At 44.2% G+C, this 24,055-nt stretch overlaps 1 protein-coding gene across 1 annotated transcript in view; it reads left to right on the top strand.

The window, feature by feature from the left end:
- Nucleotides 1-298: 298 nt before the first annotated feature.
- Nucleotides 299-24,055, top strand: part of pole (polymerase (DNA directed), epsilon) — a 30,584-nt gene continuing 6,827 nt past the window's right edge. The window contains exons 1-37 of the mRNA XM_060883723.1: nucleotides 299-502; nucleotides 1,408-1,543; nucleotides 1,932-2,012; nucleotides 2,106-2,150; nucleotides 3,033-3,125; nucleotides 3,901-4,055; nucleotides 4,382-4,526; nucleotides 4,985-5,065; nucleotides 5,156-5,263; nucleotides 5,350-5,460; nucleotides 5,555-5,640; nucleotides 6,922-7,041; nucleotides 7,329-7,461; nucleotides 8,332-8,445; nucleotides 8,588-8,800; nucleotides 8,886-8,993; nucleotides 9,095-9,223; nucleotides 9,363-9,465; nucleotides 10,653-10,799; nucleotides 10,896-11,041; nucleotides 11,326-11,474; nucleotides 11,654-11,746; nucleotides 13,068-13,216; nucleotides 13,316-13,469; nucleotides 14,141-14,336; nucleotides 14,809-15,023; nucleotides 15,875-15,977; nucleotides 16,094-16,174; nucleotides 17,336-17,458; nucleotides 18,106-18,312; nucleotides 18,445-18,657; nucleotides 20,451-20,594; nucleotides 20,713-20,853; nucleotides 22,340-22,493; nucleotides 22,600-22,706; nucleotides 23,668-23,844; nucleotides 23,954-24,055. The exon at nucleotides 23,954-24,055 is cut by the window's right edge and continues 122 nt beyond it. Coding sequence (XP_060739706.1) covers nucleotides 441-502; nucleotides 1,408-1,543; nucleotides 1,932-2,012; nucleotides 2,106-2,150; nucleotides 3,033-3,125; nucleotides 3,901-4,055; nucleotides 4,382-4,526; nucleotides 4,985-5,065; nucleotides 5,156-5,263; nucleotides 5,350-5,460; nucleotides 5,555-5,640; nucleotides 6,922-7,041; nucleotides 7,329-7,461; nucleotides 8,332-8,445; nucleotides 8,588-8,800; nucleotides 8,886-8,993; nucleotides 9,095-9,223; nucleotides 9,363-9,465; nucleotides 10,653-10,799; nucleotides 10,896-11,041; nucleotides 11,326-11,474; nucleotides 11,654-11,746; nucleotides 13,068-13,216; nucleotides 13,316-13,469; nucleotides 14,141-14,336; nucleotides 14,809-15,023; nucleotides 15,875-15,977; nucleotides 16,094-16,174; nucleotides 17,336-17,458; nucleotides 18,106-18,312; nucleotides 18,445-18,657; nucleotides 20,451-20,594; nucleotides 20,713-20,853; nucleotides 22,340-22,493; nucleotides 22,600-22,706; nucleotides 23,668-23,844; nucleotides 23,954-24,055 — 4,824 coding nt within the window. The 5' untranslated portion in view covers nucleotides 299-440. The remainder of the gene's footprint in view (nucleotides 503-1,407; nucleotides 1,544-1,931; nucleotides 2,013-2,105; nucleotides 2,151-3,032; nucleotides 3,126-3,900; nucleotides 4,056-4,381; nucleotides 4,527-4,984; nucleotides 5,066-5,155; nucleotides 5,264-5,349; nucleotides 5,461-5,554; nucleotides 5,641-6,921; nucleotides 7,042-7,328; nucleotides 7,462-8,331; nucleotides 8,446-8,587; nucleotides 8,801-8,885; nucleotides 8,994-9,094; nucleotides 9,224-9,362; nucleotides 9,466-10,652; nucleotides 10,800-10,895; nucleotides 11,042-11,325; nucleotides 11,475-11,653; nucleotides 11,747-13,067; nucleotides 13,217-13,315; nucleotides 13,470-14,140; nucleotides 14,337-14,808; nucleotides 15,024-15,874; nucleotides 15,978-16,093; nucleotides 16,175-17,335; nucleotides 17,459-18,105; nucleotides 18,313-18,444; nucleotides 18,658-20,450; nucleotides 20,595-20,712; nucleotides 20,854-22,339; nucleotides 22,494-22,599; nucleotides 22,707-23,667; nucleotides 23,845-23,953) is intronic.

Here is a 24,055-nt window from a genome sequence, read left to right as displayed (position 1 = left end):
GGTGTACTGTATTTTTTTTTGGCTTGTTTGTTTTTGGTCAATTTTATGTCAAAATAATTTGTATGATAAAATTCGTCAATCAGACAATTTTTGAGAAATAATCGTTTAGTATTTGCATTTTGTTGTAAAATTAAAACGCATACGACGTCCACTCGAGGTTCTGATTTGTCAACTGTCAGAGAGGCGGGAGCCTACTGATGATGCGTTTTCGTTTTGGATTGGTTGTCGTGTATAGTGGGCGGGGTTATATTATACAGGCGGAAGTTGAGGAAGTGCTTGCAGAACGCGCCAAATTCCGACTGCATGTTAGAGTAAAGTAAACATTTGGACGCTAAGTTGCACGTTTATAATTATTATCGTATAAAAGCGTCTCTGGGAACAAACAACAACGTGAGGAAGCAAACGGGATTGTAAGATAAATAAGCAGAAAAACATCCCAAATGGTTTTACACAACAGTGGGAGATATAAAGGTGACAGAGGAGGAGATCAGGACAAGCAGCAGTGAGTTACACAACATTTAGTCACAACATCACTCACTTTATAACACTTAGTGTACAGGGCATACATTGTGTATGTACAGACTTCATCACTTTACTGTTGGTGCTCATGTTCAGTAAAGTGGGACTGATTGTAACTGTAAACGGATAAGATGTACACAGTGCTCTGGTTTAATTACTGCCTGATTTGGCAAGTTGATGCGTGTTGTATAAGGAATTATACACTAAAGAACGTCCTGTTGTAGGACTGAATGTCACTCAGGTCAGCCTTGGGCTACTTAGACACACACACACACACACACACACAAACATATACACATATATACACATACACACATATACAGACACACGTATACATATACACACACACATATATATATATATATATATATATATATATATATATATATATATATATATATACACACACATACACACATATACAGACACACACATACATATACTGTATACATATACAGACACACACACATACATACACTGTATACATATACAGACACACACACATACATACATACACTCACATACATACACTTATATATACACACATACAGACACACATATATATACACACATACAGACACATACACATATATATATATGTATGTGTGTATATATATATATATATATATATACACACACACAATCTGTTCACTTCTCAATTTGATTCCCAGAATGATCTGAACTGATTCCTTTTTTATTTCTGAATCATAAACAATGCAAAAACTGTGTATTTTCCCTCGTTGTAAACTCCTGTGAAGAGTTTAATAACATCAGCACAGTGTAGTGCAGGTGTAGAGACGGAATGAAATGAACTCAGACAAACCGTGAAGATGTTGAGATTGGTCTTTATTTATTTATTTAATAACTTTATTTTACACGTCTCTACAGGGATGACGTGTCTAACCTGTCTGCCGTCAAGCGGCTTGAGCGCAGTCAGTTCACAGATGACATGGACGCTCGCTATGGCTTCGAACGCATGAAGGAGCCGGGAGAAAAAACCGGCTGGTTGATCAACATGCATCCGGTGAGGACCCACACCACCCAGGGGTGTCTGTCTGTCTGTCTGTCTGTCTTTTCTTTCTTTCTTTCTTTGTCCTTCCATCCTTTTCTCTTTCTTTATTTTTCCTTTTATTTTTTTTACTTCTATGCTTTCTTTCTTTCTTTCTTTCTTTTTCCTTCCATTCTTTCTTTCTTTCTTTCTTTCTTTCTTTCTTTCTTTTTTCTTTCTTTCTTTTTCTTTCTTTCTTTTTTTACATCTATGCTTGCTTTCTTTCTTTCTTTCTTTCTTTCTTTCTTTCTGTCTTTCTTTCTTTCTTTCTTTCCTCCTGTTCTTCTTCATCTATAGTGAACACAGTGATGTTGTTCAGACAAGCTCTTGGCTGTGATCATGTGATGAGTCTCTCTGCTTCCAGACGGAGATACTGGATGATGATAAGCGGATGATCAGCGCAGTGGATTATTATTTTATTCAGGAGGACGGCAGCAAGTTTAAGGTAAGAACACGACGTTACTGATGGTGTCATTTCTCACCTCCAGCCTGTAACAACCCGTAACTCTGTCCGTCTGTCCGTTATCTCCTTAAACAGGTGGCACTGCCGTATAAACCCTACTTCTACATAGCAACTAAAAAGGTAAGTGTCTGTGTGTGTGTGTCTGTGTGTGTGTGTCTGTGTGTGTGTGTCTGTGTGTGTGTGTCTGTGTGTGTGTGTCTGTGTGTGTGTGTCTGTGTGTGTGTGTCTGTGTGTGTGTGTGTGTCTGTGTGTGTGTGTCTGTGTGTGTGTGTCTGTGTGTGTGTGTCTGTGTGTGTGTGTCTGTGTGTGTGTGTGTGTGTGTGTGTGTCTGTGTGTGTGTGTGTGTCTGTGTGTGTGTGTCTGTGTGTGTGTGTGTCTTTGTGTGTGTGTGTGTCTTTGTGTGTGTGTGTGTCTTTGTGTGTGTGTGTGTCTTTGTGTGTGTGTGTGTCTTTGTGTGTGTGTGTCTTTGTGTGTGTGTGTCTTTGTGTGTGTGTGTGTGTGTGTGTCTTTGTGTGTGTGTGTGTGTCTTTGTGTGTGTGTGTGTGTGTCTTTGTGTGTGTGTGTGTGTGTGTGTCTTTGTGTGTGTGTGTGTGTGTGTGTGTGTGTGTCTTTGTGTGTGTGTCTTTGTGTGTGTGTGTGTGTGTGTGTGTGTCTTTGTGTGTGTGTGTGTCTTTGTGTGTGTGTGTGTCTTTGTGTGTGTGTGTGTGTGTGTGTGTCTGTAAGTCTCTGTGTGTGTGTGTGTGTGTCTGTCTGTGTGTGTGTGTGTGTATGTCTGTGTGTGTCTGTAAGTCTCTGTGTGTGTGTGTGTGTATGTGTGTGTGTGTGTATGTGTGTGTGTGTGTGTCTGTGTGTGTGTATGTCTGTGTGTGTCTGTAAGTCTCTGTGTGTGTGTATGTCTGTGTGTGTCTGTAAGTCTCTGTGTGAGAGAGTGACAGAGAGAGAGAGTGACAGAGAGAGAGAGAGAGAGAGAGAAAGAGAAAGACATCCTGGTCTTTCTTACAGAACTGTGAGCGAGAAGTCGTCTCCTTTTTGTCAAAGAAGTTCCAAGGAAAGATCTCGAAGCTGGAGACGATTCCCAAAGAAGATCTCGACCTAGTGAGGACATTTTCTCCTCTGTTCATTCATTCAATTTTCCCTTCTTTCTGGCATGTTTCAGTCTTTCTTTCATCTTTCTTTTATTTCACCTTTCTGTCTTTGGTTTGTTCTTTTGTTCACTCATTCTTACATTTCATTCTTTCTTTCATTTCAGTTTTCTTTTTCTTTCATGTATATTTTATTAGTTCCCAAATGTGTTTTTTTGTTTGTTTGTTTGATTTCATCATTTTTCATCGTTTTTTCTTTCTTCTTTTTTGCTCAGACTTTATATTTTTAAGCGCTTAGTGAAAGTGTGATTAGATTTCAGATGTTTATTGCTCTTTCTTTCTTACTTTCTTTCTTTCTTTCTTTCTTTCTTTCTTTCTTTCTTTCTTTCTTTCTTTCTTTCTTCCTTCCTTTCTGTCTTTCTTTCTTCCTTCCTTTCTGTCTTTCTTTCTTTCTTTCTTTCTTTCTGTCTGTCTGTCTGTCTGTCTGTCTGTCTGTCTGTCTGTCTTTCTTTCTTTCTTTGTCTTTCTATCTTTTTCTTTCTTTCTTTCTTTCTTTCTTTCTTTCTTTCTTTCTTTCTGTCTTTCTTTCTGTCTGTCTGTCTGTCTGTCTTTCTTTCTTTCTTTGTCTTTCTTTATTTCTTCCTTCCTTCCTTTCTTTCTTTGTCTTTCTTTCTTTCTTTCTTTCTTTCTGTCTTTCTTTCTTTCTTTCTTTCTTTCTGTCTTTGTCTTTTTTCCTTCCTTCCTTCCTTCCTTCCTTCCTTCCTTCCTTCCTTCCTTCCTTCCATCAGCATAACCACCTTGTGGGCCTGAAGAGGACTTACATTAAACTGTCCTTTAACACGGTGGATGATCTGGTGAAAGTGAAGCGAGAGATCTCTCCTGCCGTCAGGAAGAACAGAGAGAGGGAGAAATCTAACGACGCCTACACCAGCATGCTGTCCAGGTACCGCAGAGTGGAGCGTTTTATTCCTCCTCAGAGTAACCAATAACGATCCACACCTCGATCTGACGTGACGATTACATCACAATAACACACATCAGTAGAATATGATTTCACGACGCTCGAGGCGTTTCTATGGCGATCAGGATTTTGTTTATTTCTTTACTATGGTGAAAAAAATCAACGACTCGACACCCAAAACGAGCGAGAAAGGAACTAAGAGTTAAAGATCCGATGATCGAACTTTCCGTCTCGATGTCAGCTGAATGTTAGATTATAATAATGTTGTTAGTGTTAATCGGGGAATTGTTTGGTCCTGGTGTACGTAGCGCGCTCGTAGGCGGGAGCGTGACGACGGACGACGGAGACGGCAAGTCTAAGAGAATGGCCGACCAGCTGGACAACATCGTGGACATGAGGGAGTACGATGTGCCTTACCACGTCAGACTGTCCATCGACCTCAAGATCCACGTGGTGGGTGATTTCCTGATGTCCGTGTTTATTAGCGTGATCTCAGCCTCAGAGGCTCCGCCCACACGCCCCGGTGCGTGGAGTTTAGTTTACTTTAGTGGGTAACGTGTTGGACTATTAACCAAAAGGTCATGAGTTCGAATCCCAGGGCCGCCGAGCTGCTACTGCTGGGCCCCTGAGCAAGGCCCTTAACCTTCAATTACTCAGTTGTATAAATATGTAAGTCTGTCTGGATAAGAGCGTCTGCTACACGCTGTAAATGTTGCTATGGGTGAGCTGTTACTATGGAAACGGTTACGTATTAGAGCAAGCAAAGCGTTAACATCTCAGCGAACAGCGTTGCTCTGATTAAAACATTAGTCGACAGTCTCTGACCAATCAGACTGCAGAATAACAAACGTTTGTCTTTAAGCTCCTCAGCTGTACAGATGTTAACGCTAACAGCTCCTGCTTGATTCCAGGCTCACTGGTATAACGTGCGCTACAGAGGAAGCGCGTATCCTCCGGAGATCGTACGCCGGGACGACCTCGTGGAAAGACCAGTAAGTATCAGAGTCACGCGATTTCCTACAGGTTCTCGTTAATTAATCCTTAAAGCCGGACCCGCTTCATCACGTCTTTGTGCTCTACAGGATCCTGTCATCTTGGCGTTTGACATCGAGACCACCAAACTGCCTCTGAAGTTCCCCGATGCAGAAACCGACCAGATCATGATGATCTCGTACATGATCGACGGGCAGGTCGGTGAAGGCTCTGATATTAAGATGTTCAGAGTGTAAGACGTTTGTTGTACCGCGTCTCACTCGCTCTGTCCGTGTACGCTCAGGGTTTCCTCATCACCAACAGAGAGATCGTCTCTGAGGACATCGAGGATTTCGAGTTCACCCCTAAGCCGGAGTACGAGGGCCCTTTCACCGTGTTTAACGAACCCGACGAGGCGAGTGAGACCGCTGTTCTGTTCGCGTCACTAAAACCAAATCCTTCTGTGATTTTTTTTTTTTATTAACACCTTTTGAATTGTCTGCTCGCAGGCTGCTCTTATTCAGAGGTGGTTCGAACACATCCATGAGACCAAACCCAACATTTTTGTCACCTATAACGGAGACTTCTTCGACTGGTGAGATTAAATTTGATCCATTTGATCACCAAATTCTGTGAAAAAAGTTTGTGGTAAATAAATTCAGAGGAGTTTGTGGTAATAATCCAAAAAAAAAATAAAAAAGTTGGATTAATGATCACAAGGTTGTGAGGTCAAACCCCATGACTACAAGCTGCCACTTCTGGACCCTTGATCAAGGATCCCTAATCCTCAACTGCTTGGGTTGTATAAATGAGATCTGGATAAAGGCGTCTCCAAAATCCCCTAAATATAAACGATTGGCTAACTGAAGTCAGTACCGATGGATGCATGTTTAAGTCCTACATGAAATTCCTACATCTTTCTTGACATCATGCAAAAATCGAAAGAAATCAGTTCAAAAATTATTGGCGCTACACAAATATCTAGAAATTAATACAATTCCAAGCTACAGTTCACAAGAATGAACACAAATGCCCCTTTTCCACCGAGGCAGTTTGAGTGCTGGTTCGGAGCCTAATTTAGAACCAGTTCTTTCTGTTTCGACAGCCAAAGCACCGGCTCTGAACCAGGAAAAGTGGTTCTTAAGTAGCACCAAAACGTTGCTGGTCTAGACTTAAGAACCGCTTGTGGGCGGGGCTGTGGGCGGGGCCACTGTTAGCGCTTTTGATAATGTACCTTAAGTATACTAATGTTTAATACACTTTTACTTTACCGCAATATGATACATTATCAGCACACATGATAGTAGTTAGCTACATGCTAAGGCTAACTTTTTTTCTGTGTTAGCGATAAAATAACGTTATGTACTTTATCGATTACAACCTCCGTTTATACAGATTACATGGAGCTGCACGTACACGTTTTTTTCGCCGTGTTAATGTAGGTTCACAAAGCCATGAGCATTAACAGTAAAGCAACATCCGCCATTGTTGATGTGTTTGTGTTTGCCGCTGCTGCGCTAAAGTTGCTGGGACACGTGACACGTATAAAGTGACGTCAGACTCGGCTCTTGATGCTCTCTAGCCGGTGGAAAGGCAAACCGGTTCTTAGAAGGTTCACCAGTGGAACCAACTTTGAACCAGCACCAGTGCTAGCTCTGAACCAGCACCCGGTTCTTTCCGGTGGAAAAGAGGCATAAGAGCTCACACGGTTAACCTCCTGCTCAGGAGGAAGAGCCGTTTTGTCTTATAGAGATAGACTTAATTTGGTGCGACGTAGATTTTATCACGAGGAAGGAAAACGATGCGGATCTGTTAAGCAGTCCCGTTCATTTCTGACCGACTCTTAACCTGAAATAAATCCGCCGTTTCCCATCAGGCCGTTCGTGGAGACGCGTGCGGCTCAGCACAACCTCAACATGTATCAGGAGATCGGTTTTCAGAAGGACAGCCAGGGCGAGTACAAGGCCAGCCAGTCTATACACATGGACTGCCTCAGGTAGGCGCCAAAGAGACCAGTTTACTGCTGAATGAACACACACTTTTTGTTTTTGTCACATTTTCTACCACAGGTTGTGATCATGTTCTGTAACAAGAACTGGAGAACTGTAACAGCTGTAACATGAAAAAGACACTCGTTGTTTCTATAGTAACAGCTCGTTCACAGGGACACCGGACGGTCCGCATAACGTCTCCGTGTGTTAACGCTATTTTTTTTTTCTTCTCATTCTGGACAAATCTTCTTTATCTTCTCATCTGACTGCGACTGACCTCTGATCATCTCAGGTGGGTGAAGAGAGACAGTTACCTGCCTGTCGGGAGCCACAACCTGAAAGCAGCAGCGAAGGCCAAGCTGGGTTACGACCCTGTGGAGCTGGACCCGGAAGAGATGTGTCGCATGGCCACCGAGGAGCCGCAGGTAGAGCCGTTAACCGCGCGGCGCTTGTTCGGGGTTTCCTCTGGGTTCTGTAGGTGGACTGATTTTACTCTAAAGCACGTGTAGCCAATGAGCAGAAAGGGGCGTGTCTTGTCAATATGGGCGGAGAGAGCGTTCAGTGCTCATGTGTGACGTTAGCAGAAAGCGATTGAAAACGTTGACATGGCGGATAAAAACGAAAAGCGATACAAGGCTCCGAGTCTTCTGTTTCCGTGTGTTTATCCGCAGCAACGTTACGAACTCTGCCTCTAACGTTACCTCTGCCTCGGGTTCTAGGTGTTGAACGTCGTCTTCCGCGTGAAACGGAGCTAAACCTTTCACGCTACAACACACAGTACTACAAAAACACATCTGTATTACCATAGTATTACTCATTGTGTTCATTTATTGATAAAAACATCCCCTCGGCCAGCCGCCCCAGCAGGGTCCGCCATGATAGTTGCCTGGGTTACGTATGTATGTGTGGGGCGGAGCTATTAAAACAGGAGTGACGCCCATTTGGGTTAGGGGCGTGTTTGTTTTGGTGATTTCAAATGTCAACATTGGCTTTCAAACATCGTGAACCCCACCTTTAATTCTATGGGTGGAAAGTTCTGGAATGTTCAAGACGCACGGACAAAGGTGAAGTTTTTCCGAATTGCAGCGGATTTTCTGTAGGTTTGAGCCGAGACTCGCGGTGCGGCGTCCTCAGCACAAACAGAGATAGATAGAAATCCTTCAGTAATGCAATTGTTGTCGATTAAAATACAACAAAATACCGGAATTTAAATTTCCCCCAAAAGCCTTAAAGGTCAAATCTTTTATACGACGCCTGTTTTTACTTAGACTCATTATATCTTTTGCTTCTTTCAGACTTTAGCCACCTACTCGGTGTCCGACGCAGTGGCTACATACTATCTCTACATGAAATACGTTCATCCCTTCATCTTCGCCCTGTGCACCATCATCCCCATGGAGCCTGACGAGGTCTGGAGCTTTCTAAGGATGTAGAGAAAATCCCTGTTTTGGTCTTCTGTCATTAACCAGTCACGACTTCTCTAAATATTATCTCTGTAAAAATTATTTTTGTGTTATAATTAGTGTGTGTGTGTGTGTGTGTGTGTGTCAGGTGTTGCGTAAAGGTTCAGGGACTCTGTGCGAGGCGTTGTTGATGGTGCAGGCTTTCCACGCCAACATCATTTTCCCCAACAAGCAGGAGCAGGTGTTCAACAAGCTCACAGATGACGGCCACGTCCTGGACTCTGAGACCTACGTCGGCGGCCACGTGGAGGCCCTGGAGTCCGGAGTGTTCCGCAGCGACATCCCGTGCCGCTTCAAAATGGTACAGAACCGCTTTAGACCCGACGAGCGTAATTTCCCGAACTTATGTTTAGTTTAACGTCTCACGTTGGACTCTTTGTGCTCAGAATCCGGCAGCGTTTGATTTCCTGCTTCAGAGGGTGGAGCGAACGCTGCGTCACGCCGTCGAAGAGGAGGAGAAAATCCCGCTGGAGCAAGTCACAAACTTTAACCAGGTCAGAATAACGACGGGAAAAACCGTTCTGTCAGACGAACCCGACGTCAGACGAACGCAACGCCGCACTTTTATTAATTAACCTGTTTATTTTTCTCCTAGGTTTGCGATGACATCAAAAAGAAGCTGATTTCGTTAAAGGAAGTGCCGAACAGGATCGAGTGCCCACTTATTTACCATCTCGACGTAGGCGCCATGTACCCCAACATCATTCTTACCAACCGACTCCAGGTGTGTCACGTTAACCTCAACACACTGAACATATCGAATCCAGAGTGTTTAAAAGCTCAGACCGCTCCATTAGAGCATTTATTTATAGGTCTGTCTGTCTTTTTTTTTTCTTTCTCCTTTCTTTCTTTCCTCCATTCAGCCGTCTGCGATGGTGGACGAGGCGACCTGTGCTGCATGTGACTTTAATAAACCTGGAGCTACCTGCCAGAGGAGGATGGCCTGGCAGTGGAGAGGAGAGATCAGTGAGGGACTTTTTCTACTCTGTTATATTGAGTAATATTTCTATTTAATAATAGTTTTGTTAAAGAAATTTTAAAAAATGACATTTAGACAACAGATGGATTTGTATCGTAATAATGTATGTAATAATCTGACCGAGAGCTCAGTCTGAAATCAGAGTCAAATCTGTGTGTGTGTTTGGGGAAGGGAAGTGTGTGTGTGTGTGTGTGTGTGTGGAAGGGAAGTGTGTGTGTGTGTGGAAGGGAAGTGTGTGTGTGTGTGTGTGTGGAAGGGAAGTGTGTGTGTGTGTGTGTGTGTGGAAGGGAAGTGTGTGTGTGTGGAAGGGAAGCGTGTGTGTGTGGAAGGGAAGCGTGTGTGTGTGGAAGGGAAGCGTGTGTGTGTGGAAGGGAAGCGTGTGTGTGTGGAAGGGAAGCGTGTGTGTGTGGAAGGGAAGTGTGTGTGTGTGTGGAAGGGAAGTGTGTGTGTGTGTGTGGAAGGGAAGTGTGTGTGGAAGGGAAGTGTGTGTGTGTGTGTGTGGGGAAGGGAAGTGTGTGTGTGTGTGTGGAAGGGAAGTGTGTGTGTGTGTGGAAGGGAAGTGTGTGTGTGTGTGGAAGGGAAGTGTGTGTGTGTGGAAGGGAAGTGTGTGTGTGTGTGGAAGGGAAGTGTGTGTGTGGAAGGGAAGTGTGTGTGTGTGTGTGTGTGGAAGGGAAGTGTGTGTGTGTGTGTGGAAGGGAAGTGTGTGTGTGTGTGTGTGTGTGTGTGGAAGGGAAGTGTGTGTGTGTGTGTGTGTGGAAGGGAAGTGTGTGTGTGTGTGTGTGGAAGGGAAGTGTGTGTGTGGGGAAGGGAAGTGTGTGTGTGTGTGTTTGGGGAAGGGAAGTGTGTGTGTGGAAGGGAAGTGTGTGTGTGTGTGGAAGGGAAGTGTGTGTGTGTGTGTGTGTGTGTGGAAGGGAAGTGTGTGTGTGTGTGTGTGTGTGTGGAAGGGAAGTGTGTGTGTGGAAGGGAAGTGTGTGTGTGTGTGTGTGTGTGTGTGTGGAAGGGAAGTGTGTGTGTGTGTGTGTGGAAGGGAAGTGTGTGTGTGTGTGTGTGGAAGGGAAGTGTGTGTGTGTGGAAGGGACGTGTGTGTGTGTATAAAGGTGTGTATATTCTAAAGGTACGTATATAATTAGAATGAAACACACAGAACACTGAACTCTCCTCTCGCCCTCGTCAGTGCCGGCCAGTCGTAGTGAGTTCCATCGTATTCAGCAGCAGCTGGAGTCTGAGAAATTCCCTCCTCTGTTTCCTAACGGAAAACCACGAGCCTTCCACGAGCTGCAGCGTGAGGAACAGGCGCGACACGAGAAGAAGCGTCTGGGAGGTGAGTAACATCACTAACTAACCTGGATATGAAATGGAATTATAAATAAGAGCGTGTGTGTTGTGTGTGTGTGTGTGTGTGTGTGTTCGTCCACAGACTACTGTCGAAAGGCCTATAAGAAGGTGCACTTGACCAGGCTGGAAGAGAGAGTCACTACAATATGTCAGAGAGAGAATTCCTTCTACGTGGACACGGTCCGAGCGTTCCGAGATCGCCGCTACGAGTTTAAAGGATCGCATAAGGTGCTGTTCTTGATATTAGAAGGCGGGGCTTAATAAGATGGCGGGGCTTAATAAGAAGGCGGGGCTTGATAAGAAGGCGGGGCTTGATAAGAAGGCGCGACTTGATAAGAAGGCGGGACTTGATAAGAAGGCGGGACTTAATAAGAAGGCGGGACTTAATAAGAAGGCGGGACTTAATAAGAAGGCGGGACTTAATAAGAAGGCGGGACTTATGAGGATAGAAGCGTTTCACGTTTGGTACATTTTATTTTTTCCGTTCTAAACGATCGTCTCTCTTTCGTCAGGTGTGGAAGAAGAAGCTGTCTGCGGCTCAGGAGAACGGCGACGCTGCGGAGGTGAAGCGCTGTAAGAACATGGAGATCCTTTACGAGTCTCTGCAGCTCGCACACAAATGTATCCTCAATTCTTTCTACGGATACGTCATGAGGAAAGGGTGAGGGAAGCTTTCCACACGCCCCGTAGATACGTCTCACGTCGTTTTTTTTTGACGTCGATCCTCGAATCATATTCATCTGTTACATTACAGTGATGTTTGATGTTTAATTGTGAGGATTGATTGATTGATTGATTATTGATTGACTGTTTTGTGTCGTGTGTGTTGTACGTTTGTAGAGCGAGATGGTATTCCATGGAAATGGCTGGCATCGTGTGTCACACAGGAGCCAACATCATCACACAGGCCAGAGAGCTGATCGAACAGATTGGGTGAGCGGTGGTTTGTTTTTGTTTGTGTGATTGTTGCAGGCAAAAATGATGGATTTGAAAATTTACAATGCAGCTTAAACAGGGAGGAACTTAGATTTTTATTTGTTGTTTGTTTGTTTGTTTGTTTGTTTTTTTGAAAACTTCCTGAATTGGTGAAATTGGTGACAGGATTCTTGTATAAAACTCCTTCCAGTGCAGACACACACACACACACACACACACACACGTGTAATGACATCCTATGAGAGCTGTTCTCATGTTAGACACGTGAATGGAACAACGTTTAGGCTGAACACGTGTTGTGATGACGTCGCTCCACGTGTCTCCGCCCCAATCTGCAGAACATCTGCAGTAATGTTGAGAAATTGTGTCGTCCTGTAAATATGGCCTTGATTCTGCTCTGCTTTCTGCCTGAAATACTGAAGGAACTGAATAAAGCTTTACTCAGGGGCCGGACGACGAATCATGACTATTGTGCTCCCTGAATTTCCTCTGGGATCAATAATCTGTCTGTCTGTCTCAATCACTCTCTATTTTCATTTATCCATCCATCCATTCACCCATATCTCTCTCTCTCTCTTTATCTATCTATCTATCTATCTATCTATCTATCTATCTATCTGTATCACTTCTCTATTTCTACCCATCTCTCTCGCTCGCTCTCTCTCTCGCTCTCTTTCTTCTCTTCTCTCCTCTCTCTCTTTCTTCTCTTTCTCTTTCTTCTCTCTCTCTTCTCTTCTCTCTCTCTCTCTTTTTCTTATCTTCTCTCTCTCTCTCTGCATCCATCATTCTCTTTCTCACTTCCTGTCTGTCTATTTATCTGTATCGATCACTAATCTATTTCCATCTATCCACCCATCTACTCTCTCTTTCTCTCTCTCTCTCTCTCTCGCTCTCTCTTTTTTCTCTTCTCTCTCTCTTTCTCACTTCCTGTCTGCCTATTTATCTGTACTGTATCTCTATTTCCATCCATCCACCCATCTACTCTCTCTCCCTATCTATTTATGTAAACCTATCTACCCACCCACCCACCCACCCACTCACTCGCTCACTCACTCACTCACTCACTCACCCACTCGCTCGCTGATCTCTGTTCCATGTTTAAACTGTGTGACCATAGCATTAGCATGTTAGCTTAATAAGGTGAGACGAGATCTAAGATAAATCTGTATTGACCGACTCGTCCTGAACACTCGTCAGTCTTATTGACCCCATTGCTCTACTGTCTGCATGCTTTGCTAAAACCGCGTCTATCGATCCCGCAGCCGTGCATCTGTAACTACAGTCGTGTGTGTGTGTGTGTGTGTGTGTGTGGTTATAGGAGACCTTTAGAGCTGGACACCGACGGTATCTGGTGTGTTCTTCCCAACTCCTTCCCTGAGAACTTTGTCATCAAGACCAGCAACGAGAAGAAGCCCAAAGTGACCATCAGTTACCCCGGAGCCATGCTGAACATCATGGTCAAGGCAGGTCCATTTCCTCCCAGACGAATATCAACCCTTTTGTTTTGGAGTCTATTCTAATGTTAGTGTTAATTTCTTGTGTTACTCATGTGTTCTATACAGGAAGGCTTTACCAACGATCAGTACCAGGAGCTGGTGGACCCGGCGTCGCTCAGCTACCAGACGAGATCCGAGAACAGCATCTTCTTCGAGGTGGACGGACCGTACCTGGCCATGATCCTGCCTGCTTCTAAAGAGGAGGGAAAGAAGCTGAAGAAGAGGTGAAGTGATAGGAGTGTTAACAGAGGGAACTATTTCAAGTGTGAAAAGCCCTTAATGTTTTTCCATAAAGACGTCTCTAAATTTCAAGCTGCTCGCTTTAAACTAAGGATGGCGCGATGCCACCTCATGTGAATCATCGATCCACACCGGATGTGTCTCTGGTCTCGAATTCATTTAGCCTTTCTAAGATTAATGAGTTGAGTTCAGTATCTCGAGGTATAACCGCTATAAACAGCTATAATCCCTCCATCCTGAAAACTTTCCCCAAAGACGATAAGTCAGTAAGCGTTTATATAACGGAGAATAAAGTTAGAACACGACGCTTTTTTGACGTACACGTCCGTCCCTGTGAAGGACTAGGTGTTAGTTGTCGCTATAGAAACGAAAACGTATACGAAAAATCCCGTCAGTCATGCGACTCGGACTCCGAGCCGCTGTTATAATTAGGACATTTTGCAGCACCTTCCGACCAATCAGATTTGAGAATTCTGTAAGTGTGTGATATGAGCCACGTTTTTTTATTTATTTTATTTTTTTTTTTCGTAATTAACCTGTTTACCAGGAAACATAGCAGGAAACTTGGACAAGTTGAACAAAAGACTTTATTAGTGATGTCACAAAGGTAATAATACATGACATGGGGTGTGTTTGTGTGTGTGTTTGCTGTCAGATACGCCGTGTTCAACGAGGACGGCTCTCTGGCTGAGCTGAAGGGTTTCGAGGTGAAGCGAAGAGGAGAGCTCCAGCTCATTAAAATCTTCCAGTCGTCCGTGTTCGAGGCTTTCCTGAAAGGCACCACTCTGGAGGAAGTCTACGCCTCGGTGGCCAAAGTGGCTGACTACTGGCTGGACGTGCTTTACAGCAAGGTGGCGTAGGATACGACGGTGCACCACAGCACGTTAGCGTGTATCAAATAACACGTCAAGAGCTTAAATCCGATCGGTCGGAAGGCGTCGATTCATTTTCTCTTATAGTCACACACACTGTCTGTGATGCAAAACTCATTCGTTATCGTTTCTATAGTAACGGCGCGCGCAGACGACGGTTTAATTTTCAGAAGGAGTCTCTGGTTTCGGTGCTTTATAACAATCAGAGACAGAAGAATTTGCAGTTTGGTGTTTCTCATCACAACGAGCTACAAAAGAAAATAATAATAATAATAATTTCAAGAAAGAAAAAAAACAAAAGACACCCCAGAATATTTTTAATAAAAAGTGCCACATTCAACAGTTTATTCATTTATTAATTGTAGTGTTAAAACCCCGTAGTTGATTAGTTTCCTACAACAGCACACCCCGCTGTACGTTTCATCTCACGTGTGTGTCTCTGTCTCTCCAGGCAGCTAACATGCCGGACGCAGAGCTCTTCGAGCTGATTTCGGAAAACCGCTCTATGTCCCGGAAGCTGGAGGACTACGGCGAGCAGAAGTCCACGTCCATCAGCACGGCCAAACGTCTGGCGGAGTTTCTCGGAGATCAGATGGTGAAGGACGCGGGGCTGAGCTGTCGCTACGTCATTTCTCGCAAACCCGAAGGCTCTCCCGTTACCGAGAGGTGAGAGAGGGTCAGACGGAGACGAGACGCTTGAATTCTTTGTTTCGATCACCTTCGGTCCTGACGATTTCTTTGCTTATGCTTAAAGGTGCCCTGCCACACGTATTTCATTACATTTGTGGTAAAGTCTGAAGTTCACCATGGACTCTGTAACATTTGTTTGTTATGCCTTGGTTAAATAATGCTTTAGTTACCTCATTTCAAGCCATTCTAGTGTGGTATAGAAAGCCTGCAGGAAGACTCAGCTCGATTTGCGCCAGTTCTCATGAATATTCAAATGAGCTATGCTGCTTGGCTCCGATTGGCTAACCGCTAGGATATGAGAGCATGACTATTCATTCACCCGGCGCAATAAGTAGCCTAGGCTAGAGGAAATTTGTTTACAATCACCTGGAATTGCAGCAGAACGGCTTCTTCACGAGCCCGTTGACGTTCAGCCATCCTTGCTGTATAGGAAACTCACTGAGCTACACGAATTCTGGGGGCGCGGTCTCAAGTGGGAGAGCTCATGAATAGTAATGAGCTCAGTCACTCTGATGTCAGAGTGACCAGCTTTTCCAACTGACCTGATTTCTCCCCTTATTTCTTTTAAGTGGCTAGAACTGACCGGTGAGGTAACAGTTCGTTTTCACATTCACGACACAACACAAACACATATGGACCTAACACATATCAAAAAATACAAGTAAAAACGCTTTTGTGTGGAAGGGCACCTTTAACCAATCGTGACTGCTTTTCCTCTCAGACTTGAACAGAGAGAGAGAAAAACATCACGGACGGACGGACGGACAGACGCTCGAATTAAATCTGTTTTATTCGTTACAATTAAAATTCTTCTCTTCACTCTAAAGGGCGATTCCTCTGGCCATATTCCAGGCCGAACCTAGCGTTAAGAAGCACTTCCTGCGCAAGTGGCTGAAGATGCCCAGCCTCCATGACATGGACATCAGATCAGTACGTTCTTAGATGTCGTTTAAACGCTCAGCTGTAACGCGTGGATTGTTTTTTTTTTTTGTTTTTGTTTTTTTCCTCACCAATTAACATTTAACATGTCTGTGATTGCGGCTCAGATCCTGGACTGGAGTTACTACATTGAGAGACTTGGCAGCGCCATACAGAAGATCATCACCATTCCAGCAGCACTACAGCAGGTGAAATTACACACTACATAAATACATCACGCCGTTTACGCTCGCGGAAGTCGAGCAGTCTGTATTTTATTTTATTTTTTCTGCACTGAAGCTGAGAGACTAATTACACTTAACATCTGAGCTGTTGGGTTTCTTGGAAGTCTTGGATTTCACTTTGATGTAATATGAGCAGACAGCAATAAATAAATAAATAACTAATACCGCACTTTTATTTTCTGCCTTTAACAAACTTTGCTGCTTCGTTTTTAAGAAACCATAAATATATTTTATTCAAGCCGCTGTGGAGGTTTATTTTAATTTGATTTGAATCCATTCATTTGTTTGATTTATTCTTGCGTCGTGTTTTCAGAGCCGAGTTTCATACATATGTACGGTACAGAACGCTACAGAGCGGTACAGAGTGGTACAGAGCGGTACAGAGCGGTACAGAGCGGTACAGAGTGGTACAGAGCGGTACAGAGTGGTACAGAGCGGTACAGAGTGGTACAGAGTGGTACAGAGCGGTACAGAGTGGTACAGAGCGGTACAGAGTGGTACAGAGCGGTACAGAGTGGTACAGAGTGGTACAGAAGGGTACAGTGCGGTACAGAGCGGTACAGTACCGTACAGAGCGGTACAGTACGGTACAGTACGGTACAGAGCGGTACAGTACGGTACAGAGCGGTACAGTACGGTACAGAGCGGTACAGTACGGTACAGAGCGGTACAGAGCGGTACAGAACGGTACAGAGCGGTACAGTGCGGCACAGAGCGGTACAGTACCGTACAGAGCGGTACAGTACGGTACAGAGCGGTACAGAACGGTACAGAGCGGTACAGAACGGTACAGAGCGGTACAGTGCGGCACAGAGCGGTACAGTACCGTACAGAGCGGTACAGTACGGTACAGAGCGGTACAGAACGGTACAGAGCGGTACAGTGCGGCACAGAGCGGTACAGTACGGTACAGAGCGGTACAGTACGGTACAGAGCGGTACAGAGCGGTACAGTACAGTACGGTACAGAGCGGTACAGTACAGTACGGTACAGAGCGGTACAGTACAGTGCGGTACAGTGCGGTACAGTACAGTGCGGTACAGAGCGGTACAGTGCGGTACAGAACGTTTTTTTGTTTTAATCCAGTTTTATTTCTGGGTTTTTATTTATTTTGTTTTCATTCAGGTGAAAAACCCGGTGCCTCGAGTGCGCCATCCCGACTGGCTGCATAAGAAGCTTCTGGAAAAGAACGACATCTACAAACAGAAGAAGATCAGTGAGATGTTCACCAGCGAGGGAAAGAGACAGGTGTGAAGCATCACATGTGTACACTGCTGGATTTTTACTGTCAGCATGTGTAATATACTGTATCTCTCTGTCTCTGTCACTCTCTGTCTCTCTGTCACGCTCTATCTATCTATCTATCTCTCTGTCTCTATCTATCTATCTATCTATCTATCTATCTATCTATCTATCTCTTTCTGTCTCTCTCTCTGTCTGTCACTCTCTCTCTCTCTGTCTCTCTATCTATCTTTATCTATCTATCTCTCTGTCTCTCTGTCACTCTCTATCTATCTATCTATCTCTCTTTCTGTCTCTCTCTCTCTCCGTCTGTCACTTTCTCTCTCTCTCTGTCTCTCTATTATCTATCTCTATCTATCTCGCTCTCTGTGTCTCGCTCTCTGTGTCTCGCTCTCTGTCTCTCGCTCTATGTCTCTCTATCTATCTATCTATCTATCTCTCTCGCTCTGTGTCACTCTCTCTCTCTGTGTCTCTCGCTCTCTGTCTGTCACTCTCTCTATCTATCTATCTATCTGTCTCTGTCTCTCCCTGTGTCTCTGTCTCTCCCTGTGTCTCTGTCTCTCCCTGTCTCTCTCTCTCTCTCTCTCTCTCTCTCTCTCTCTCTCTCTCTCTCTCTCTCTCTCTCTCTCTCTCTCCCTCTCTCACTCTTTCAGGTGGCCAATCAGACCGAGCCAGGCGAGACTCCTGACATGGAGGATTTTGGAGCTCCAAAGCGCCCCCTTCAGCCTGCTATCCTCATTAGTACTAAGAGGAAGCGAGCGTCTCAGGGTGAAGACAGCCAGGCCGAGTCCCAGGAGCTGGAGCTCACACAGTCCTGGAGAGAGATACTGGGTCCTCCGCCGCCTATGGGTACAACACAGGTACTGCACACGCAGCACGGTCTCGTCAAAAGAGTAAAATAAATAAAATAATACGAATGAATCACATCACCAAGACGAATTAGACTACTTTACACACTGCACTTATGTATCACTCTAATCCTGTGTATTTAGGAAGAGAGGCTGGTGTGGCTGCGCTACCATAAGAAGAAGTGGGAGCTGCAGATCCGCCAGAGGAAAGAGCGCAGGAAGAGACGGCGAATGCTTGACGGAGAGGTTCAGCCTACTGGGGGCGGCGTGATCAGGGACGGTCCGACCACAGGGTTGGGGAACTTCCTGCGCAGGACTGCTCGGAGCATCCTGGACATGCCCTGGCAGATAGTACAGGTACACAGTCGAGGACTAGAGCTTATCACATCTGAGAATTCACACTGCAGATGGTTGTTATCGTATTAAAAAAGACACGCTGTGTTTCACACTAAGTGAAAATTAGTTAGCGATGCAGGCCGCCTACGTAGACGATTCTGACCGTTTAAAACGGATGTATTCGCTATATGGGCAAAAGTTTGCGCACCCCGACCATCGTTTCCATACGTATTTGATGAACGTTCGTTTCCAGATTCGTTTCCCTTCACCGTTCATCTTCTGGGAAGGTTTTCAGGACGTTCACCACGTAAATCCATGAGAACGTTTTCATCTTTTAAGCCCAGTGATATATTTGTTTTGAACTCTATTCTACGGTGGCTGAGAAGTGCAAAACACATTAACAAATATGAAAACAAAACAACAAATGCAAAAACAAAACAACAAGTCCCAGAACAAATTAACAAATCCGTGAACACATTAACAAATCCCAGAACAAATTAACAAATCCGAGAACACATTAACAAATCTGAGAACACATTAACAAATCCCAGAACAAATTAACAAATCCGTGAACACATTAACAAATCCGAGAACACATTAACAAATCCGTGAACACATTAACAAATCCCAGAACAAATTAACAAATCCGAGAACACATTAACAAATCCGAGAACACATTAACAAATCCCAGAACAAATTAACAAATCCGTGAACACATTAACAAATCCGAGAACACATTAACAAATCCGTGAACACATTAACAAATCTGAGAACACATTAACAAATCTGAGAACACATTAACAAATCCGAGAACACATTAACAAATCTGAGAACACATTAACAAATCCCAGAACAAATTAACAAATCCGTGAACACATTAACAAATCCGAGAACACATTAACAAATCCCAGAACAAAATAACAAATCCGAGAACACATTAACAAATCTGAGAACACATTAACAAATCTGAGAACAAATTAACAAATCCGAGAACACATTAACAAATCCGAGAACACATTAACAAATCCCAGAACACATTAACAAATCCCAGAACAAATTATCAAATCCCAGAACACATTAACAAATCCCAGAACAAATTATCAAATCCCAGAACACATTAACAAATCCGAGAACACATTAACAAATCCGAGAACAAATTAACAATTCCGAGAACACATTAACAATCGATACACTACCTTTTCCAGGTTGTCTGACTTGTGTTTTCGGATTTGTTAATGTGTTCTCGGATTTGTTAATGTGTTCTCGGATTTGTTAATTTGTTCTCGGATTTGTTAATGTGTTCTGGGATTTGTTAATGTGTTCTCGGATTTGTTAATGTGTTCTCGGATTTGTTAATTTGTTCTCGGATTTGTTAATGTGTTCTCGGAATTGTTAATGTGTTCTCGGAATTGTTAATTTGTTCTCGGATTTGTTAATGTGTTCTCGGATTTGTTAATGTGTTCTCGGATTTGTTAATTTGTTCTCGGATTTGTTGATGTGTTCTCGGATTTGTTAATTTGTTCTCGGATTTGTTGATGTGTTCTCGGATTTGTTAATTTGTTCTCGGATTTGTTGATGTGTTCTCGGATTTGTTAATGTGTTCTCGGATTTGTTAATTTGTTCTCGGATTTGTTAATGTGTATTCGGATTTGTTAATGTGTTCTCGGATTTGTTAATGTGTTCTCGGATTTGTTAATGTGTTCTCGGATTTGTTAATGTGTTCTCGGATTTGTTATTTTGTTTTTGCGTTTGTTGTTTTGTTTTCATGTTTGTTAATGTGTTTTGCACTTCTCGCCCACTGTACTATTCACTAGATTGCTGAAACCAGTCACCCAGGACTGTATAAGCTGTGGGCGGTGATCGGCACTGACCTGCACTGCATGAAGCTTAATATCCCACGAGTGTTTTACGTCAATCAGAGAGTCCCCAAGCAGGAAGAAGGAGCTACTTACAAAAAGGTTGGTCTACCCCTGACACCCCCCCTGACATACCCCTGACATACCCCCCTGTCCTTAATTTAACAACTCTAATACGCTCGAAAAGGAAATCTAATTATTATAAATACCTGACATCCAGGTCAACCGGATTTTGCCGCGCTCCAACGTGGTGTATTACCTGTACCAGTACTCTGTGCCTGAGGACATGTATCAGGAACACATCAATGAGATCAACGCAGACCTTTCGGCCCCAGACGTCGAGGGCGTCTACGAGACACAGGTAATGGAGCAGGCAGACGGCTCGGATGACGCCGAATAAAAAGCATCTCTTTACCTCCAACTCACTGTAAATGGAGCTGAATATCTGAAGGCTAAGTACTGTTTTAAACTAGGGCTGAATGTAGGCGTAACCATAAGTTTTGACACCCTCAGCTGATCGTAGTATCGGCGAGTTTGTCATCAAGGAACTGATCGGCTAATACTCGAGTCGTCTATTATTTCGAAAGGGCTTTGAAAACAGTCAGAAATAAGATTTTAATATATGATTTTACATTAATTTTACTGATTCGGTTCATTTGTACGTTTAGCACGCGTGACCTTTTTTTTTCCCCCCACATTGACAATTATTCAGGATAAGTTCCTATAAAAACGCAGTAATTAGTGCGAAATTGTATTACATGTTGGATTTATTTACGTTTTGGCTGCAAAATTCCGAAAATTCTGATTTCTGAAGAAATATAATGTAGAAATATCTTAGAGAATTAGGATCACGGGGGGCACGGTGGCTTAGTGGTTAGCACGTTCGCCTCACACCTCCAGGGTTGGGGGTTCGATTCCCGCCTCCGCCTTGTGTGTGTGGAGTTTGCATGTTCTCCCCGTGCCTCGGGGGTTTCCTCCGGGTACTCCGGTTTCCTCCCCCGGTCCAAAGACATGCATGGTAGGTTGATTGGCATCTCTGGAAAATTGTCCGTAGTGTGTGATTGTGTGAGTGAATGAGTGTGTGTGTGTGTGTGCCCTGCGATGGGTTGGCACTCCGTCCAGGGTGTATCCTGCCTTGATGCCCGATGACGCCTGAGATAGGCACAGGCTCCCCGTGACCCGAGGTAGTTCGGATAAGCGGTAGAAGATGAGTGAGTGAGAGAATAAGGATCACAATATAGAGAGTTTTATTTCCCTGATATCATCTTCGACCCACGTGTTGAGACCCACGTTTAATATAAACGTATATTTTGTGGCGTCTCTCGTTAAGTTCAGTATCTTTGGCTCCGTGAGCCATGAGAAAACGCACCCGGTCTTAAAGCGACAGTACGCTTGCGTTACTAAACGTGTATAACGTGACGTCCAAACCCATAAATCACGAGTCGACACGATGAAATCAAACAGTTAACATTTAATGTATTCGAAATAAATGAATCATGATCAAATACAATCTTAATGGAAATTATGACCCTTGAATTTTTTATTTATTTTTTTTTGCTTAAAGGTGAGGTGCACGATGTTTAAAAGCCAATGTTGACATTTGAAATCACCAAAACAAACACGCCCCTAACCCCATGGCAGGTATCCGCCATGTCAATGTTTCAATCGCTTTCTGCTAATGTCACACATGCGCACTGAACACTCTCTCTGCCACATATTGACAAGACACGCCCCTTTCTGCTCATTGGCTACACGTTTGTTTTCTTAGTCGGCCCGACTCGTTTTTCTGAAGCATTTTTCAAACGTGCACCGCACCTTTAATGCGTGTCTGTGTCTCGTTCCTGAAGGTGCCGCTGCTTTTCCGGGCGCTGGTGCAGCTCGGCTGCTTGTGTATGGTCAATAAGCAGGTGGTGAGAGCTCTGGCCGGACGAGAAGCCGACACCTTCGAACTGGAGCACCTGGATATGAGGTCGCTCGCTCAGTTCAGCTACCTGGAGCCAGGTAACAGTCGGTTACGCAGTGAGAGCCGATACACATTTTTCTCCTGAGTTTCATGCAATAAGATTCCTCGCTTTGTGATGATTCGGCCGTGTTTTTGCCGTCGTAGGCAGCGTGAGACACATCTACCTGTATCATCACAGTCAGGGCCACAAGGCTCTGTTCGGCCTCTTCATCCCCTCACAGCGCAAAGCCAGCGTCTTCGTCCTGGACACGGTGAGCGCTGCGCTTCCTTATATAACAAACTGCGTGTATTAAGTTGTATATTCTGCAGGGTTTCCGTCATAAATTTAACAATAAGAATTTAAGGCCATAAAAAGACATAAAAAAGTCCGGATTTTCCATACAAGGTCATAAAAAACATTTATCCACGTCTTAAATTGATCTGCTCGTCCGTTAATTTGTTCTTCAATCAAAATGTGCTCGCGGCGGCAACGACGTTCATTTGTTTGGCCTGTTGTAGTTCTGTATGAGGAATCTGGGTGGTATCACACTGGTATCACAGCGTTCCAGAACTACAAGGTCCATGCGGCAGCATACAGACTTGTCGGAAGGACTTTCACAGAAACCCGCGCGAACTCCGAACATACTGTATCATACTGAGTCACTGCTTAGTTTAATTAAAATCATCCTGGCTATCACAATGGGAAAATGTACCTTTAACGATCTGTGGCTCGAAGACGGTGCGTTTAGTAGCTGGCTCAAGCCCGTCGCTAACAATCGGTATCAAGCCTATTGCAATCTGTGTAAGAAGACGTTGGAGCTGTCTAGTTTAGGCATAAAAGCCTTGAAGTCGCATGCAAAGTCAGAAAAGCGTATCGTTGCTGTAAAAGGCCTGCAGCGGGTGCAGGCGATCCGTCACTAACGTTACCCGGTCAAGTACAGCACGGGATTCCGTTTCTGTCGCATAAAGTGCCACTTTCAATGAAAGTCAACAATAAAGACTTTTGAAAGGAATTTTAATGGCTGAAGTTATTTATCGTAATTCGTGTAGGTCATAAATTCAAATCATAATGGTCATAAAAAGGTCTTAAAAAGTCTTAAATTTGACTGATTAAACCCTGCAGAAACCCTGTTCTGACATTCAGCACTTATATACTGGTTGTTGTACAGAAGTATAAATGTCTCGTCTCGTCTCGTCTCGTACCTTGATGATCTTCGTGTCACCTCGCCGCAGGTTCGCAGCAACCAGATGCCAAACTTGAGCACGCTGTACGGAGCCGAGCGCACGGCGCTGTTGGAGAAAACATCCGAGGAGCTGCTGCCTCCTGAGAAGCACCAGTTTGAAGTGCGTGCTGAGAACGACGTGAAGGCTATTTACCGCGCAGTGCAGCGCGTTCTGCTCAGCTATAAGGTACACGCCGACCGTAACACAACCGTGTTGTGACTCTTATTACCTGCCAATAAATGTCTTTTAATATATATTGTATGTGAAAATGAATAAACGTAAACCGCGTGTGTAGGAGGAGCGTCGTGGTCCCACTCTCATTGCCGTGCAGTCTAACTGGGAGCTTCGGCGTCTGGCGGCAGGAATGACCGTGCTGGAGGAGTTCCCCGTGGTTCCC

The sequence above is a fragment of the Tachysurus vachellii genome, chromosome 12, assembly GCF_030014155.1.
Source record: "Tachysurus vachellii isolate PV-2020 chromosome 12, HZAU_Pvac_v1, whole genome shotgun sequence".
Classification (NCBI taxonomy): domain Eukaryota; kingdom Metazoa; phylum Chordata; class Actinopteri; order Siluriformes; family Bagridae; genus Tachysurus; species Tachysurus vachellii.
This window is presented reverse-complemented; position numbering and strand designations above follow the sequence as displayed.